The sequence below is a fragment of the Bubalus bubalis genome, chromosome 6 (genome assembly GCF_019923935.1).
Source record: "Bubalus bubalis isolate 160015118507 breed Murrah chromosome 6, NDDB_SH_1, whole genome shotgun sequence".
Taxonomy (NCBI): Eukaryota; Metazoa; Chordata; class Mammalia; order Artiodactyla; family Bovidae; genus Bubalus; species Bubalus bubalis.
Genome location: NC_059162.1, coordinates 99830867 through 99850741, shown reverse-complemented (window position 1 = coordinate 99850741; position 19875 = coordinate 99830867). Strand labels below are relative to the sequence as shown.

General features: G+C 39.4%; 1 protein-coding gene across 9 annotated transcripts in view; it reads left to right on the top strand.

Moving 5' to 3' along the window:
- The window catches only part of MAST2 (microtubule associated serine/threonine kinase 2), a 211437-nt gene that overhangs the window by 113970 nt on the left and 77592 nt on the right, over nt 1-19875 (top strand). The window contains exon 2 of one of the 9 annotated variants that reach the window (XM_044945066.2): nt 2096-2290. The exons of the other annotated variants lie outside the window; for them this stretch is intronic. Coding sequence (XP_044801001.2) covers nt 2096-2290 — 195 coding nt within the window. The remainder of the gene's footprint in view (nt 1-2095; nt 2291-19875) is intronic. 9 annotated transcript variants of the gene reach the window in all.

Below are 19875 nucleotides of genomic sequence, written 5' to 3'. Positions count from 1 at the left end.
AGGTGCTCAGGCTTATTTAACGAAGAAGTATTGAGTGAATTGATCAGCAAATTAGGGAACCAGGGAAAGGAGTGCCATAGAGTTCATTCCCTTTCAATGATCTGTCTCGAACGGCCTTTGCTGTAACAGGGCAGAGGGAATGCACTTCAGATTTCCTTCCCCGAAGGGTAGTGGTTACGTGAAGACAGCACAGCCTACTCAAGTAGGCAGACTTTGTCAGTGGGCTTCCTTTGGGTCGTTGCCCTTCAGTGCTAGCGGATGCTCATTGATTGAACTGATGATTCTACCAGACCTTGGGAAATCAGACTTGTTTGGAGTATAAAATCGGAAGTATTGGCACACTTAAAAAAAAAAATGGTTTATTTCCATATTAAACCTACAAAGTAAATGACCACAATAGAGAAACTTCATCAATTAAGGAAACATAGGGATTAAAAATCATGCTCTCCAAACATTAGTGTAGTGGTAATTTTAATCATTGTATCTGTTTTAGTGACTTTGCATTTGGATTAGGAAAACACTCCTTGAGGATCTAGGAAGTAGTTTATCAATCTCTTCCCTTTTTCAAACATTCCTTTTTAGACTGCAGCCCCAGAGTATAACCAGTTTGCAGAGTGGTAATTAAGAGCAAAGAGAATGAAATTTGGTTTTCATAGATTTTTCATAATTTCAAATTATATATTCATCAGATGGCTAAGCCTCATTTTATGTGATAAGATTTAAGACTCCAAAATTTTCTATAAGCAATGTTATTCAGGTTAACAAGAAAAGTGTATGTTCTGATTAACTCTAGCTTATATGTACTGTTGACCCTTAAAACCACAGGTCCACTTACACCACAGATTTTTTCAATAAATATGTGCTACAGTACTACACAATGTACAGTTACTTGAACCTGCAGGTGCAGAACCTCAGATATGGAGTGCTGACTAGGAAGTTGGAGTGACAGCTGTCAAGTTATAGACAGATTTTCAACCTCAAAGGGACTTGGCACCCGCATTGTTCAAGCGTCAGCTGTACTAGGGAACTAATTTTTTAAATTTAGATGTCATTTAGAGTTCTTTAGAAAAGTGGAAATTCTTTTTTAAAGTGAAAAATTAATATTTTTGCTTATAATTTAAAAATATATTGAAAAATTTTACCATCCTATTATATCTTCATATTTTGTACTCATCTGAGAAATATGCTGAAGCCAGCTAGAGGGATAATATAGAGGAAGGTGGAGATTTCTTTTGAATATATGTAATTAAATACAAGTAGAATGTCATCAAATCCAAACAGGTAGCAGTAACAATACAGGAAACTAACATCATTTTTAAACAGGTGCTTATGTGATACTTAAGTTTTTTTCCTATCTTGTAAATAAGGTATTGTAGTTAAATATTGTATTTGTATAGAAAGCTATACCACTACTACACAAATGCTATGTGTCTGTCAATTATTTTTCATCATCTGTGACATGTCTATTATATATGATTAAAAAATAGAAATTCATATTTACCATCTGTCTGTGTTCAGTCTAATGATCTCACTTAGTCTTCTTTAGGATTTAACACATTAAGATGGTTAAATTGGTTTTTTTGGGGAAAAAAACAACCTGCAAAATGAAAATTTAAATAGAAGCAAAATTTATTATATATAGTGAAATAACATTATTTGGTGTACTCAGACAAAAGTTAGTTAAACAACTTGGTATTATTTTAGATGTAATCTAACAACTTAAACTATTAAGAATGCTTTACTTTTATTGACATATATGTTTCTCTAGGAAATTTTAGTCATTGAATACACCATATTGTCTATTGCTTGTTAATTGATGAATGGTAGTAAATTTACCACATTTTCACAGAAGCCAACCTAAATACTTTGAATATCCAAAGCTTAACTTTTTGGTTTTAATTCTGTGGATTAAGTTTTAGTCTCCATGGTCATTCTGTGCCAACATTGGTACTGACTATGATATTAATATCTGAGAATGGTTTTTGACCACTTACTTTTCTTGAGCCTCTTGCCTAGACTAACCCACTTTGAATGTTTCTTTTTGGCTGAGAAATTACCACTGACTCTGTTTTTCTCTGCTGTGGTACGTTGTCAGAATCTCTGCTCTTTGCCGAGGATCTGAAGTAAACCGGCACGTACTTTCTCCCACGTCGGCTCCAGCCTGGTCCCTCTCTAAAGTCCCTTTTAGTGCCGAATGTACTCTGGCTACTTCTCCTCTTGCCTTTTTCCTGAACACACACGCCCATAGCAGTCCTGGCAGTCCCTGTTCCAGCCGCTCACTGCAGTGGAGGTAAGGAGACCTACTGTGGTGAACGTGGGCCTCAGCGATTGCTTCTGGCCTGATAAGTAAAACCTAGGCCTTTCTCCTTAATAATGGGGAGAAACTGCACAAAAGTGATGGCTTGTGTGAAAGGAATTTCACAGATCTCTGTTACATGCAAAATTAGGGGAAAAAGTAGTATAGCATATCAGTAGTTGTATAATTGTGTGTCCATCTTAACCAATGGACAGCCCTGTGACCACCCCATAGGAGAAACATAGCATGATAGAATGCTTGAGCTCTCTGAGGGTTAACTAGTCCAAACCCACATTTTACACAGAAGGAAAATGAGTCCATACTATATGCTGGGCACTGTTTTTCTCATGAAGGACTGTGATCACAAAAGAGTAAAGTCCCTGCTCTCAGTGAGCTTAGATTCTAGTGGAGGGAGGCAAGCAAATTAGTGAGTAAAAAGAGATGGACATAAATGATACTGAGAAAATACAGTAGGATAAGGGGGATGGGGAATGTGGGATCCAGGGGTTGACATTTCATGTAAGATGGCCAGGGAGGTCCTCAGCAATAAGTTGACATTTGAGGAAAGACCTGAAGTAAGTCTCAGAGCCAGAAAAGTGATATCTGAAGGAAGAGCATTTCAGACAGAGGCAGCAGAAAGTGCCTAAGACCTGATCTAAGAGCTTGCTCTGTGTGTTCTTTGTACAGCAGAGTCCAGTGAAGCTCGTGTAGAATGAGTTAGGTGGTGAGTGGGAAGAAATGAGGTCTGAGATGTAGTGGGGAGCCAGATAAAGTAGAGGTTTAAAACCATGATAAGGATGCTTATTCTTTCACTGAGTGAGTTGAGAAGCTATTGAATAGATTAAAGCAGAAGAATGCCATGATCCAACTCAGATGAAAAGAATCACTGCCACTGTAGTTAGAAGGCTACTGGTATATTCTAGGTGAGAGACAGTGGTTTGAACCCACGATGGTGCAGGTGGTAAGCAGTGTGGATTAGATGCAGAATCTGAGAAAATGGTGAGTTAAGGATAACTGAAGATTTGGCACTGAACAGCTAGAAAAGTTTAGTTATCATGAACTGAGACTGGGGGACTGCAAGAGATAGCTAATTAGACATTCAGTTAGAGATATGTGAGGTCTGGGCTAAAGAGATGTAATTGGAAATTGTCATCTTATAAATGAATCGTTAGGTTTATGAGATTATCCAGTGAGTAGAGAAGGAGGAAATGTTAATGGATTGAGCCCTGGACTGGGGCAATCTGACTTTAAGCGATTCGGGAGACAAGGAACTAGCAGAGGAGAAACTAAAAAGGAACAGTTCTTCAGGAAGGACTAAGAAACCAACTGAAAAAGTTTTTCAAGTAAGAGGAAGGTATGATTGATCAGTAGGTATTTGGTAAGCTTTCTGTTAGAAAAAAAAATTAATGTGGCAAAAGACAAATTTAAATAGAAGCAAAACTTACTATACAGACTTAAGTGACATTATTTGATATATGAACTCAAACTCCAAAGACAATTGAGGGAAAGTTTAGACTGACATAGGGCAGCATTAGAAGCTGATTCCTCCCTGAAATCACCTTATTCTGGAGGTACTAGACCTTGGTGCATGAGACTGAGAAAAATTGTAGGTTGGGTAGCACCCACAAGCTATGGTGTACCCCATCTTGGCACATGGCTTAAAGTACTAGGCCCCCTCACCCCCTGTTTTTTCAGCTGTGCCATGTGGCTTACAGAATCTTGGTTCCCCAACCTTACTAGCCCATGATACCTGTGTTCTTAGGACACAGTCTAAGGCAATATCTTATAGGTTTAGGTTGAGTTAAAGATAACTGAAGATTTGGCACTGAACAGCTAGAAAAGTTTAGTTATCATGAACTGAGACTGGGGGACTGCAAGAGATAGCTAATTAGACATTCAGTTAGAGATATGTGAGGTCTGGGCTAAAGAGATGTAATTGGAAATTGTTTGACAAGTTTGACAACTTGTTAAATTCCCCCCCACCCCAGCAGACTTGTCCACATATCTGGTCACTGTATTAGTGTTTTATTCCATTCTTTTTTTGTATCTCTCATATGCATCATACCAGTTCACTGATACAGCAAGATAATTTTACCTTTGCTGGCTATGTTTGTATTTCTTTAAATGTTCTTGAATTTTATTCTGAGATGCAGTTAAATTATCAGAAAGAAATAGTTTGATCCTTTTGAGGGTTACTTTTAGGCTTTGTAGATGGTCCCAGAGCAGCATGTGGGTCTAATTTTTTCTTTATATGGAGGCAGTACTTTCTAAGTACTGTACTTGATGACCATGCATTGTGATTTTTTCTACGCTGGCTGGTGGGAGCATTGTCCATTCCTAGCCCTATGTGAGCTCTGGGAAGCTAGTAACCAGTTGTTGTTCAGTCACTCAGCCGTGTCCGACTCTTTGTGACCCCATGGACTGCAGCATGCCAGGCCTCCCCGTCCCTGTCCATCACCAATTCCTGGAGTTTGCTCAAACTCTTGCCCATTGATTCATTGATGCCATCCAACCATCTCATCCTCTATCGCCTGCTTCTCTTCCTGCCTGCAGTGTTTCCCAGCATCAGGGTCTTTTCCAATGAGTCAGCTCTTCATATCGGGTGGCCAAAGTATTAGAGCTTCAGCTTTAGCATCAGTCCTTCCAATGAATATTCAATATTGATTACTTTTAGGACTGACTGGTTTGATCTCCCTGAAGCCCAAGGGACTCTCAAGAATCTTCTCTAGCACCACAGTTCGAAAGTATCAATTCTTTGGCACTTAGCCTTCCTTGTGGTCCAACTCTCACATCCATAGATGACTACTGGAAACACCCTAGCTTCGACTATACAAACCTTTGTCAGCAAAGTGATGTCTCTGCTCTTTAATATGCTGTCTAGGTTTATCAGAGCTTTTTATTTTGTGGCTGCAGTCACCATCTACAGTGATTTTTGGAGCCCAAGAAAATAAAATCTGTTACTGCTTCTACTTTTTCCCCAGCTATTTGCCATGAAGTGATGGGACTGGATGCTGTGATCTTAACTTTTTGAATGTTGAGTTTTAAGCCAGCTTTTTCACTCTCCTCTTTCACTTTCATCAAGAGGCTTTTCAGCTTCTCTTTGCTTTCTGCCATTAGAGAGGTATCATCTGCATATCTGAGGTTGATATTTCTCCCGACAATCTTGATTCCAGCTTATGATTCATTGAGCCTGGCATTTTGCATGATGTATTCTGCATGTAAGTTAAATAAGCAGGGTGACAATATACAACCTTGATGTACTCCTCTCCCAATTTTGAACCAGTCCATTGTTCCATATCTAGTTCTGACTATTGCTTCTTGACCTGTACACAGGTTTCTCAGGAGGTAGGTAAGGTGATCTGCTATTCCCATCTCTTTAAGAGTTCTCCACAGGGTCTTGTTATCCACACAATTGAAGGTTTTTGCATAGTCAGCAAAGCAGAAGTAGATGTTTTTCTGGAATTCCCTTGCTTTTTCTATGATCCAACAGATGTTGGCAATTTGATCTCTGGTTCCTCTGCCTTTTCTAAATCCAGCTTTGTACATCTGGAAGTTCTCAGTTCACGTAGGCAGTGGGAAGTTCTCAGTTCACGTAGGCAGTGGAAACTGGCATTCAGCCCCAAAGGATCTTGCTGTAGTATCTGTAGTCTTAACTCTGCTATAATGTTTCTAATGAAATGTGCTATTGTGTGTTTAGTTAGTAAGTAAACAAATTCTTAGGACTTAATAGTGCCCCAGCTGAGTACCATTCTAACTATTTAAAAATCTGTAAATCATTCAATCCACACACCAGGTTTGTGCGGTAGGGATTATTGTTATGCTTGTTTTGCAAATGAGAAAACAGAAGTGCAGAGAGATTAAATAAATTACTTGAGATAAAACAGATGGTAAATGGCAAAAGTGGGATTAAAACCCAAGCTGTCTGGCTCCAGAGATCGTGTTCTCAACAACTATACTGTTCTGCTTCCCCATCTAAGATACTTCTTTCATGTAGTGTGTTTTGATCGGAAGTAATTTTGTGGACCCAGGTCTTCTCTTTTCCCAAGGTAACCTAGTCATGACATTCTTATACAAATCCGCTCATACTCAGGGAGTTGGTATTTCTAATCCATTTTCACTTCCATGCCATTATCTTTATTTCCTTTTAAAAACCTCTGTCCTTCTTTTAGGCATGTGTCATTCCATTTTATTCTTTTACCCACGTTCACTGTTGTTATCCACTAATTTAGTTTTGTTCTCTGAGTTCACATTCTGAGTCTAGGACAGAATGAGTTTTTAATGAACACAATGATGAACCTAAATTCTACAAAATGTTACCATTTTTGCACATTAGTACATGTGCCTAATGAACATGCTGTTATTTAGCAATTGCACAAATATAAGCTGAGAGAGAAAAATGATTCTAGTAAAGTCTGAATAAGTGAAGAAAATTCTAGAGCTACTGGCAGTGAATTTAACCTCTGTTTAAAAATAGATGACCCAGGAGAGATCTAGGATCTACATACTGCTGCCATGCAGTGGCCATATTAGGATGTCTTTTATTTCCACAGAGTATACTATTTTTAGGGCTTCCCTGGTAGCCCAGACCGTAAAGCGTCTGCCTGCAATGCAGGAGACCTGGGTTCGATCCCTGGGTTGGGAAGATCCCCTGGAGAAGGAAATGGCACCCCACTCCAGTACTCTTGCCTGGAAAATTCCATGGACGGAGGAGCCTGGTAGGCTACAGTCCATGGGGTTGCAAAGAGTCGGACAGGACTGAGCAACTTCACTTTCACTTTTCATACTATTTTTATGGGCTGAATTGTGTCCCCCTAAAATTCATTTGTTGAAGCTTTAAACCTCCAATTCCTAGAAGGTGACTGTACTGGGGGATGGGATTTTCATGGAGATAATTAAGGTTAAATAAGATCTTTGGGATGGGCTGTAATATGACTGGTGTACTTATAAGAAGGAGGCTTCCTTGGTGGCTTAGTGGTAAAGAATGCACCTGCCAAGCAGGAGACATGTGTTTGATCCCTGGGTCAGAAAGATCCCCTGGAGAAGGAAATGGCAACCCACTCCAGTATTCTTGCCTGGGAAATTCCAGGGACAGAGGAGCCTGGAGGGCTACGGTCCATGGGGTCTCAAAAGAGTCGGACACGACTTAGCGACTGAACAACAACAATAACTCAGAAGAAGGGGTTTAGACAGGGGCGCAGATACAGAGGGAGAAGACAGCCATTTACAAGCCAAGGAGTGAGGCCTCAGATGAAACAACGCTGCTGACACCTTCTGGCCCCCAGAAATGAGGGAAATAAATGTCTCTTGCCACCCAGTGTGTGGTACTTTGATATGGCAGCCCTGGCAAACTGACAGTGCTATTGAGGCTTTTGGTTGCATTGGCCAAAGGGGCTAGAAATAGTAGTTAGAACTGGCACTGCTCAGAATCTTAACCCTTTTTATTGAGTGCTGCATCTTAGTGATATATTTAAGACCTCACAGATTGTTGTCCGTAGTAATTTGAAGGGCAATGAAGACACAGTTTAAAAATAATGACCTTTTGAATTCTTATAGTACATTTCCATTTGTTCCTTGATGAGAAGGAATGGGTCTGTTACAGACAGGTGTTGATGCTACCTTTCAAGTGTCCTAGATGGGTATGGTCAACCTTAAGAGGCATAATAAATGCGATTGTGATTTGGGTTGAATTAACCTCAAACCTTTAGTCAACTTGTACCTCTTCTAAGAATGTGATTCTAGCCTACTGATTGGCACTGAGACATGGGTATTGTATTGTTGATATAACCCTATTTGAAGGAGTACTAGATACGGTCCTTGGTGTAATTGATGTCCCTAAAGACAGCAGGAAGCTGTGTCTTGGGCCGTTCATTGGGATTTTAGACCTCCTGGGGATAGAAGCTTGGTGTTGGCAACTCCCTGGAACATAGAATGGCTTAGGTTTTGATTCAGTTTTGAGTTGCCATTGTTTTCGTCAGCCCTAAAGTGCAGCAAGAAGTCCTCATTAGAATGAACTTTGTATAGGAAGAGTTCTAGCTGTAGCCTACTTCCCACTGTATAGAAATTCTTTTCGTACAATCTCTAGTGAAAAAGTTATTCTTTGGTTGAACATCTTCAGCAACAAAAAGTTCACCATTGAAGTTTGCAGCTAGTACTAATTCAGCCCTCTGGCCCTTCCTGTGTCACATTTGTGAGAAGCTTTCTGTAGACTTTAGTGGCAAAGGACAGGTGTTGCTTTGGGCGTCCTCCAAATCTGGGCAGCCTTTGAAACCCTTTTTTGGTAGTGTCAAGATTGTTTCCTGCCAAAGAGAAAGCACTATTTTCATTTACCAACACCTGCTTGTCTTATCTGTCTTTCTTTAAACAACTGCTTTTCAAAGTAACTCTAAAAGAGGAATGTCTCCAGAACTTGTTCTTATTCTGGCCCTGTTGTAGGCAAATCACTTCCCTTTCTGTCTCAGTTTTCTATGTTATTAAACTGGGGATAGTAATAGACTTCAGGTATCACTGTCAGGATTTGATAAGTCAGTACCTGTAAGATTGTTCAGAATAACAATTATTGTTGCTGTAACAGTTTTTTTGCTGTCTTTGTTAGAAAATTCACCTGTTGCTAATCCTCACTTTTTTTTTTTTTTTTGGCTTCTATTATTTTTCCTTTTGCTTCCTTTTAGTTTTCTCATATTCTGATTTTCTCTTGAGTAACTCTAGGTATCACTTATCATTATGTTCTGCCCTTGGAAGTTTTGTTACTGGCTAAGATGAGGCAGTAGCAGCTGTGTTCTCTCTTGCCTTCTCACGCAGGCTCACTAATTATTGTAGCTAAAACTGGCCCTCTGGGGCACACCAGGACATGAAGTAAAATGAGTAAAAATTTACTCATGAGTAAATGAGTAAACCGAACTAAATTCTCTTTTGGGCCATTTCTTGGCAGTGGGAAAAGCCCATTGAGACGAGCTTAATGTGTTTCATTCCTGTCCACCACACCCACTCCTGTGTAAGGGAAAGAACAACTTGGGAGTATATTCAAATGTGATTCTCCTGTTAGGGAAGGGATAGTCCTTTTTAACGGAGAAGGCAATGGCACCCCACTCCAGTACTCTTGCCTGGAAAATCCCATGGATGGAGGAGCCTGGTAGGCTGCAGTCCGTGGGGTCGCGAAGAGTCGGACACGACTGAGCGACTTCACTTTCACGCATTGGAGAAGGAAATGGCAACCCACTCCAGTGTTCTTGCCTGGGGAATCCCAGGGATGGGGGAGCCTGGTGGGCTGCCGTCTATGGGGTCACACAGAATTGGACACGACTGAAGTGACTTAGCAGCAGCAGTCCTTTTTAAAAAATTTTTATGGAAAGATAAAGTAATGAAGGATACTAGCTGTGATTTAACTTCAGGGAACTGTATGGCAGAGAATTATAGATCCTGGCTTCAGTGACTCTGAATAAATATATAGTTCTATCAGGCAACATGCCAAAGGCTTGCTCTTGAATTAAGAGCAGGAAGCTGAAGGTTTCTAGGGTATTTCTGTTTCTAGAAGTAGGAAAATTTTGTTTACTGGAAAACTTACTCTCTTTTTAATATCATATTGTGGGAAATCTCTATAATATTCCAAAGTAGAGAGAGTAGTCTTATATCCCACTGTAAGTTGTGTTAACAACTCATGATCAGTATTATCTCATCTACATCCCTCCTATTCCCTCTCCCCCCACTCAGTTATTTTAAAGCAAATCTCATGTCATTTCATCTGTAAATATATCAGTTTGTATTTCTAAAGGTAAGAACTCTTACCTTGCAATATCATCAAATATCTAGTCAGGGTTCAAATGTTTTATGACAGTTGTTTACACAGTTTGTTGATTACCGTATCTCTTAGGGCTCAGTTGGTAAAGAATCCATCTGCAATGCAGGAGACCCCAGTTTGATTCCTGGTTCCAGAAGATCCGTTGGAAATGGGATAGGCTACCCACTCCAGTTTTCTTGGGCTTCCCTTGTGGCTCAGCTGGTAAAGAATCCGCCTGCAATGCAGGAAACCTGGGTTTGATTCCTGGGTTGGGAAGATCCCCTGGAGAAGGGAAAGGCTATCCATTCCAGTATTCTGGCCTGGAGAATTTCATGGACTGTATAGTCCATGGGATCGCAAAGAGTCAGACATGACTGAGCGACTTTCACTTTCATCTCTTAGGTAGGGTGACCATATAATTTATTATCTAAACTAGGAAGCTTTTAATAATGAAAGAGGACTCTATTAACAGTTACCCTGGGATATCAGGCATGAACCAGGGTTATAATGGACAAGTTGGGGTGTCTGGTCACTCTACCTTTAACTGTCTTTGGTTTTCCCATCCTCTTTTTCGTTTCCTTTTCTTCCTTGTATTTAATTTGTTGAAGCAACTGAGTTGTTTGTCCTTGTAGGCTTTCCCACATTCTGGATTTTCCTGATTGCATCCCTGAGAAGTTATTTAACATGATCTTGTGACCTCTGTATTTCCTGTAAACTGTAGGTTAGATCTGATTCTAATTTGATTTGGGACCCTGGAGAAGAATACTTAACAGAAGTTGGTGCCGTGTACAGCTGTTAGGACTCAGGTCATGTCAGGTTTCTCCCTTTTTTTGATAGTAGTGGTCTTTGATAATTATTACTTACATCCATTATTTTATTATGAGTTTGCAAAAAAGGTGATATTCCCATTCCTTTTCCATTTATTAGTTAGAGTGTTTACACGAAAGGAATTCCCCCCTTTGTTATCTATTTGTTACCCTAAGGTACAGGCTTCCCAGGTGGTGCTAGTGGTAAAGAATCCACGTGCCAATGCAGGAGATGTAAGAGACCCTGGAGGAGGGCATGGCAACCCACTCCAGTTTCTTGCCTGGGAATCCCATGGACAAAGGAGCCTGGTGGTCTATAGTCAGTCCTTAGGGTCGCAAAGAGTCAGATACGACTGAAGTGACTTAGCACACATACTGCACCCTAAGGTACAGTTAGGTACTCTTACTCTTTTTTTCTTTTTTAAAAGAAATTTTATTGAGTATGGTTGGTTTACAATGTTGTGTTAGTTTCTGCTCTACAGCAAAGTGAATCAGTTATACATATACATATACCCCGGAGAAGGCAATGGCAACCCACTCCAGTACTCTCGCCTGGAAAATCCCATGGATGGAGGAGCCTGGTGGCCTGCAGTCCATGGGGTCGCTAAGAGTTGGACACAACTGAGCGACTTCACTTTCACTTTTCATTTTCATGCATTGGAGAAGGAAATGGCAACCCACTCCAGTGTTCTTGCCTGGAGAATCCCAGGAACCAGGGAGCCTCGTGGGCTGCCGTCTATGGGGTCACACAGGGTTGGACATGACTGAAGCGACTTAGCAGTAGCATACATATACCCACTCTTGTTAAGATTCTTTTCACATAAAGGTCATTACAGATTATTGTGTAGAGTTACCTGTGCTATGGACTCCCAGGTGGCGCCTGTGGTAAAGAACCCACCTGCCAATGCAGGAGAGACTAAGAGACCTGGGTTCAATCCCTGGGTCGGGAAGATCCCCTGGAGAAGGGCATAGCAACCCACTCCCATATTCTTGCCTGGAGAATCCCATGGATAGAGGAGCCTGGTGGGCTATACTTGTGCTATATGGTAGGTTCTTATTTGTTATCTATTTTATATATTGTTGTTGTTCTTCAGTTGCTAAGTTGTGTCCGACTCTTTGCAACCCCATGGACTGTAGCACGCCAGGCTTCTCTGTCCATCACTATCTCTCTGAGTTTCCTCAGACTCATGTCCATTGAGGCAGTGATGCCATCCAACCACCTCATCCTTCTCCTCAATTTTTGTTGCCCCCTTCTCCTCAATTTTTCCCAGCATCAGGGTCTTTTCCAATGAGTCAACTCTCCACATCAGGTGGCCAAAGTATTGGAGCTTCAGCATCAGTCCTTCCAATGAATATTCAGGGTTGATTTCCTTTAGGATTGACTGGTTTGATCTTCTTGTAGTCCAAGGGACTTCCAAGAGTCTTCTCCAGCCCCACAGTTCCAAAGCGTCAATTCCTCAGCACTCAGCCTTCTTTATGGTCCAAGTCTCACATCTATACATAACTACTGGAAAAAAACATAACTTTGACATTTTATGTATAGTAGTATGTATATGGCACCCACTCCAGTACTCTTGCCTGGAAAATCCCATGGATGGAGGAGCCTGGTAGGCTGCAGTCCATGGGGTTGCGAAGAGTTGGACACGACTGAGCGACTTCACTTTCACTTTTCACCTTCATGCATTGGAGAAGGAAATGGCAACCCACTCCAGTGTTCTTGCCTGGAGAATCCCAGGGACGGGGGAGCCTGGTGGGCTGCCGTCTATGGGGTCGCACAGAGTTGGACACGACTGAAGCGACTTAGCAGCAGCAGCAGCAGCAAGTATGTATATGTCAATGCTGGTCTCCCAATTTATCCCTCTCTCTTCTTTACCCCCTAGTAAGCATAAGATTGTTTTCTATATCTGTGATCCTATTAGGTACCCCTACTTTTTTTTTTTCTTTGCCACACTGTGCAGTATGCAGGATCATAGTTTCCTGACCAGAAATCAAGCCTATTCTCCCTGCAGTGGAAGTGCAGAGTCTTAACCACTAGACTATCAGGGAAGTCTCTAGGTACCCTTACTCTTAAGTTGACTTGGACTCTTTCCTGGACCTTCAACCTGACGCCCAAGTGTCACACACTTTCTTGATCAGTGTTTTATAACTATTGCTCTATAGTGAAGATTGTTTAGCCAGAAAAGTGCAACTGGAGACTTTTGTCTCTGTGAAAGCTCTTAGGGCTTGTTGTTTTAGTAACTGTTGACTGAATGTTCAGCTGAGCAAAACCTTGGCTTGCTCTTTTGGCTCCTAGTAGTCATCCTTGGACAGGCGCCTTGTCGTATAGACTCTGAGGTGGTAAAAACTGATGTAGGTGCTCTGAGAGGTAATGACTGATCCAGGTAGCAGGAACCCAGTAGCCCCACAGCTGCAGAAGATAAATGTTATTTGTTAAGCTCCTTTAGGAGGGCCTCTTGTAGCAGCTTCACTTTCATGCCCCTGGATGCTACAGGAGGAGGGGCCCCTGCTTATCCTGATTGCCCCAGGGACTAGGGTCCCTTTTCTGGTCTTGATAGATAGGATGCTCAGTCACTTCAGTTGTGTCTGACTCCCCACAATCCCATGGACTGCAGCCTGCCAGGCTCCTCCGTCCATGGGATTCTCCAGGCAAGAACACTGGTATCGGTTGCCATTTCCTTCTCCAGATAGATAGGATAGGCTGGGATTTAGAGAGTCTTTCTACTGAGGAACTAGTCTACTAGGGGAAGAGTTAGAGAACACAAAAAATTTTCATGATGATTCTAGGCACAGAAGAATTAATTTTCATGGTATGTCTTCAGAATAAATTCTTAGAATTGGGCATGCTGAGTTGAAGAATAAATGCATACGTAGTTTTATAATTTTTAGACTTCATTCTTTTTAATGGCTGAATTAAAAAGAATGTGTTGTGTGTTTATTTTCTCTGTATCCATTCATCCATTCAGTATCTTATAATTTTATTTATAAAATATGTACATTTTTTCCTATTCAACTATTTTTTACTTTTGCAAGTTTTGATTCATTAATTTTTTATGCTATTCATGTATATTTCTGATGATCTAAAACATTCTATATTTGCAAGTCTTTTTTTTAGATTTCTATTAATTGATTTTTAACCTCTGGAAATTCATCTTCCCATTTTTTATTTTATTGGTTGGCTTTCTTAGCATTAGATTTTTTCAAGTATTTTGGTTATTATTGTGACTGGTAATTTATTTTCTTTGTAGTTATTGCTCACATATGCAAGTCTGACCGTTTCATGTATTTCCATCTTATCCTCAGCTTTTTGAGTCTTTTTTTTTTAAACTTTCATTGGCCAGAGCTTCTGGTGTTAGGTTCAGGGGTAGCAAGGAGAATAGGCACCCTTTTGTTTAGTTTTTGTTTTTCCCTTTGACCTTAAAAGGAAAGTATCTTAAGTTTCTCTCTTGAGTATAATAATTTTCTTTTAAATTTAGAGTAAAGATCCATTATAAAATTAAGAAAATTTCTTAAATTTTTCTTTAAAACTTTCTTTGAGCTTTTCTTTAAATCCTGTTAAACTTTATCAAATACCTTTTCTCTCTTTTTTCTCTCCAAAATGTTTCTGCATTTCAAATATACAATATTAAAAATCATATTTGCTAGTATTACTGATCAGAGTCAGTAATACTGATCTGAAAAGTCATCAGAAAAGTCTAAATATTGGAAAGCTGTCAAACTCCTGATGTAAGTTAAAAATTCTGATTTTTACTTAAAAGGTTGGATTTTATCATTGGCAATAAATACTGTCAGTTGTTTCTTAAAATAATCGGCTTATTTTGTTCATGTCAAGAAACTCTTTGCAAAAACTTAAGGCTGAATTACTGTGAAATGGTGTTCATGAAAAAAGTGGCTCACAACTGAACCAACAGCACAAGTATCTTCTTTAAGGCACTCACTGTACTTTGATAATTCAGCAGTAAGTAGTGTTTTATGCATACTTCTTATTGTATCACACAGAGTATTTAAGAAATAGTCAAGATTTAATAAAATTACTAATTTTTATTGTTTTGACAAGTACATTCTGAGTCAATCTAGTTTAAGATTTTTTTTTAAACTGCAAGTGAGTGGTGGTGAAAAATACTGAGAACATTTTAGTTCCATTTATGCTGAGGTGCCAGAAGTTTTACCCACTATTGGTGTTGTAGTATTACTCAGAATTAAAACATATATGCTTATAAAGGAAATGAACCTATAATTTTTATAGGGTATTGTTATTCATCTTTGAATTAAAGTTATACTGATGTCATAAAACAACTTAGGCAGCTTTCCAACTTATTCAGTTTTCTAGTAAAAGTTTATAATAAGCCAAGGATTACTTGTTGCTTCTAAGTTTGTTAATTATCTCCTGTAGAGAGTTACTTGGCTTGTGGTGGGAGTCATGTGGTGATGCCCAATAAGTTCTGTAATGGAAGGTTATATAAAATTCAGTGCCAGTGTATGGAAACCAGTCTTTAATTCTGCCCTGGAGAACTCAATAAGGGCTTAAGAGAGAAGGAAGTTTCTTGAGTTGGAAAGAGAATAATTAACATATACTTGTCAGGTAGACATTTGAAACAAGGGTAGAAGGAGAAGCAATAGATGTGCATGGGAGTGGAGACATAATGGCATGGGCTTGTTTAGTATTGCGGTGTAGACCATCTAGAGGGTGGATTTGTGGGGAGGTGATGATGAGTAGAGCAGATCGGCAGAGGGCTGGCCATATCATGAAAGGCAGTGAATGGCATGCTAATAACTAATTTAGGTATTTATTTATTTAACTGTAACAGTTGTCAGAGAATTTTGAGCAGAGGGGTGAGATGATCACTTGCTAGTTTCCTTTAAACTATGATGGCCTAGAATAGAACCATGGTTGTACCAATTAAAATGCAGTGTAATTATTGTGATTACATTACTGATCGCTGAAAATTTCTTTTCCTACCCCAACTATCCCTTTCTTCTTCACTTTACATATGTGTAAACCACCATCATTTTAAATTTAATTTTTATTTTGTTGAAGTAATCTATGGACGTAATTTCAAAAGCCATTGACTTCTTTAAGGCTTATAAGAGAAAACTAAATATTCTCTTATCCCACTCTTACCATCCTTGATTTTTGCTTCTCAAAAATAAGCACTTTAAATTATTTCATCTAAAACAAAAAAAGAAAAAACCAAACAAAAAATAATTTCATCTATAATCAATTCAATTATGATTTCATAACTGTTATCCTAGTTGAGTCATTGTATGCTGTGATTATGTTTATTTTACAACTTTTTGTTTTCTTGAGGGTAATAATTACCTCACTTTTGCATTGCTTTATATTTTATGCAGAATTCATTTGCTTATCCCTGAATTTTCCATCAGAAGTATAAAATGCAGTAGGTTACACTAGGTGATCTAATCCTCCCTCTCACCCTCCCCACTGCATCATCACTCCTAGAACCTTCTCACCTTCTGCTCCAGTCTAGGCTGACTGTTTTCGAGTCTTCTTGCATATTTGGCATCATGGTATTACCAGTACCTCTTTCCACTGTGGAGTCTAATACATTCCTGTGGTTTTCTGCCTTCCTCTTAGTCATATCGTTCATTTTAGTAGAGCATAGACACCCAGATTCTTTTTTTTTAAAAAAGATACCTCTTATAAGTGGTATCATATTATAATTATCTTTGTCTGGGATGAAATCCATGTCCCCTGTATCGCCAGGAGGATTCTTGTCCACTATATCACCAGCAAAGTCCCAGATTCTTTTTTTAAAAGGCACCTATGGTCAGTAAATGTTGCCTGAGCTCTTTTCCTTCACATATCTAATTTTCTTCAGCTGCAAGCCTCTGAAGGCCAGTGTTTGATTACATTCATTCCAGCACTTGGCCCAGAACCTTGCAATTAATTATCACTAACAACGACTGGGATATTGAGGTTTGATTACTGAAAGTTGGGGCTCGGCTCTACGAGTGGCCACTGTATCCATGGCTGCCTCATAGAAACAGAACTGTGTTCTGATCTTCTCTATTACGGAAACTTGGGTTCAGGCCAGACAGCTGGGCCATTTATTGAGGGAGGAGGCAGGAAAGAAGGGTTGTTACTAATTCAGGGTTTAACCTGGATATTGAACAAACATATGGAGTGACTGCAAGATATTTTATGATTCCCTTTAACCACTCTCAAGGAAACTGATCTGGAAATGTAACCTGGTAGTGGGCTTCTTCTTTGGTACTTTTAAAGAAATTTGGAAGCATGGGAACTAGTAAAGGCAAACCAAATATACCACAACTTCCTAGATACTATGTAATCAGGGATAGCGCAAGACAACTTCATTTTACCAAGGCCCATATTTGTAGTAGAAGTGTACTCCATTCAAAGAAAAAATATCTCTAGTCTCATTGGCCACTTTGCTTTGATCACCAAGACATGCACTGCTCTAAGAATGCATTATAGGACCATTCTCTCCCATTCATTAATCATCCAAACAATAATATCTCTGTGTTTCAGGTTCCTTATCTGTATAAATAGGGTTATAGTAGTACCTACTTCATCAGAGAAGGCAATAGCACCCCACTCCAGTACTCTTGCCTGGAAAATCCCATGGGCAGAGTAGCCTGGTAGGCTGCAGTCCATGGGGTTGCTAGGAGTCGGACACGACTAAGCGACTTCACTTTCCCTTTTCCCTTTCATGCATTGGAGAAGGAAATGGCAACCCACTACAGTGTTCTTGCCTGGAGAATCCCAGGGACCGGGGAGCCTGGTGGGCTGCCGTCTATGGGGTCGCATAGAGTTGGACACGACTGAAGCAGCAGCAGCAGCAGCAGCAGTACCTACTTCATAGGGTGTGAGATACTACATACAGTGCTTTCAACAGTGCCCAGTTAGCGCTTAGTAAATACTAGCTATTATGATTATTGTTTTAAATGCATAGCTAAATTCAGTAGAATGTGAGGAAAAGCCCAAGAGACCTAAATCTAAGAGTGAAAACAACACCTAACAGTGGAAACCAGTGTTGGAACTTCCAAGAAACAGGGCCAGGGAGGAAGCTGTGCTGTGTTATATTAGTCCTGAGATCTTTTAGCGGAAAGAGGGTTGAGGCCATGGGCTTGTTTAGGATAGGGAGACTCTAAGTTAGGGTAGAATTAAGACCTCATGTATAATTAGGACTCTTCAAAGGGCTTTACCCTTAGTGTAGGAATGGACTGGGAAAAATTTTGTCCACTGACATGGAGAGATGAAATGAAGTTCTTTAATCTCATCTGGGTTTTAAATAGGTTCTTAATAAGAAAGAAGAAAAAGTCTCTTTGAGAATTTTAAACTATAAACCTTTATTCAACTGAATTTGGGACCTAGAGTTTATACCATATGTTTAGTCTTAAGAGCTGATTCTAGGCTGTAAAGGGCTCTGACAAGTCTGTCCAAAACAAATTCAAAGAGATTTTAAAGACATACCTTCAAATCAGGTAGCACAATATTCCCGTGAAGCCACACTAATGGTGAGTTTATAGTACAAAATGATAGACTATACAAGGAAGCAGGCCACTATAAGTGAAAATCAATAGAAAAAAGGAACAGTAAGATTAGATCCCTTTAAACTTAAAAGTAGCATTATGAATAAAAACCATAGAATAAGTAAATTTAAAGTGAATAAAAATGTAAATGGAGATAAAAATGAGAGAACAAAAAATATTTAATTTTAAAAGATCAGGCAAATTTCCAAAAAATGCTAATTAGAATTTAAGGAATTAAATACATTGCAACATTGAATTTGAAAACTCAGTAGTCAGGTCATATAGTAGAGCTGTAGACAAAGCTAGAAAAATTTTATCTAAAGTGCAGCACAGAGATGGAAAAGGTATAAAATATGAATGAGAACTAAGAAATATGGAGGATACAATAACAGGGTCCAATATAGAAAATAGAGAAATGGGAAAAAGGCAGTATTTAGAGATAATGACTGAGACCAGAATTGATTAGAAACCAAAACAACATCATGGAGCACAAAAGGTATAAATAAATCTCCATCTAGATACACTGCAGTAAAATTTCAGAACCAAAAACAGAGGTCTTAAAAGAACTAGAGAACCCTTAGGAATTCACAAAAGCTAAAGGTGCTCCTATGAATGAGTTCAGCAAGGACATTTACCTAAGGAAATTGAAGACATAATGTACACACAAACACACAGCTATTCATAACAACATCATTTAAAACCGCTAAAAAGTAGAAACCACCCAAGTGTCCATCAGTTTATGAATGGATGAATTAAATGTGTGTATATTCTTCACACAACAGAGTATTATTCAATCATGAAAAGAAATGAAGTACTGACAAATACTTCATTGTGGATGAAACGTGCTAAGTAGAAGAAGCCAGAGTCAAGGCCACATGACATATGATTCCATTCATGTGAAATATCTAGAACAGGTGGGATCCACAGAGACAGAAGTTCTTTGGTGGTTGCCTGGGAAGAGGGGTAGGAAAGATGGGAATGGAGAGTGACTGCTTTATGATACCGGGGTTCTTTTGGAATAATGAGCATGTGCTGGCATTAGCAGTGGTGGCTGCACACTGGTGAGTGTATTAAAAGCCACTGAATTGTACACTTTCAAAGGTTGAATTCTGTGATATGTGTAAATAAGTAAGTGAAAGTCGCTCAGTCATGTCCGACTTTGTGCGACCCTATGGACTATATAGTCCATGGAATTTTCCAGGCAAGAGTACTGGAGTTGGTAGCCGTTCCCTTCTCCAAGGGATCTTCCCAACCCAGGGATTAAAACAGATCTCCTGCATTGCAGGTGGATTCTTTATCAGCTGAGCCACCAGGGAAGCTGTGAGATGTGAATTATATCTAAAAAAAATTGTGATTTAAAAGAAAGCAGAGAGAAAAGAAAAATTAACTACAAAGGAACAACAGTCCTGAGAGCAAGCTTCTCAGCAGCAATAACAGGAGCCATAAGACAATGGACTGTCTTTAAGGTATTGAGAAAAAAGGTACTA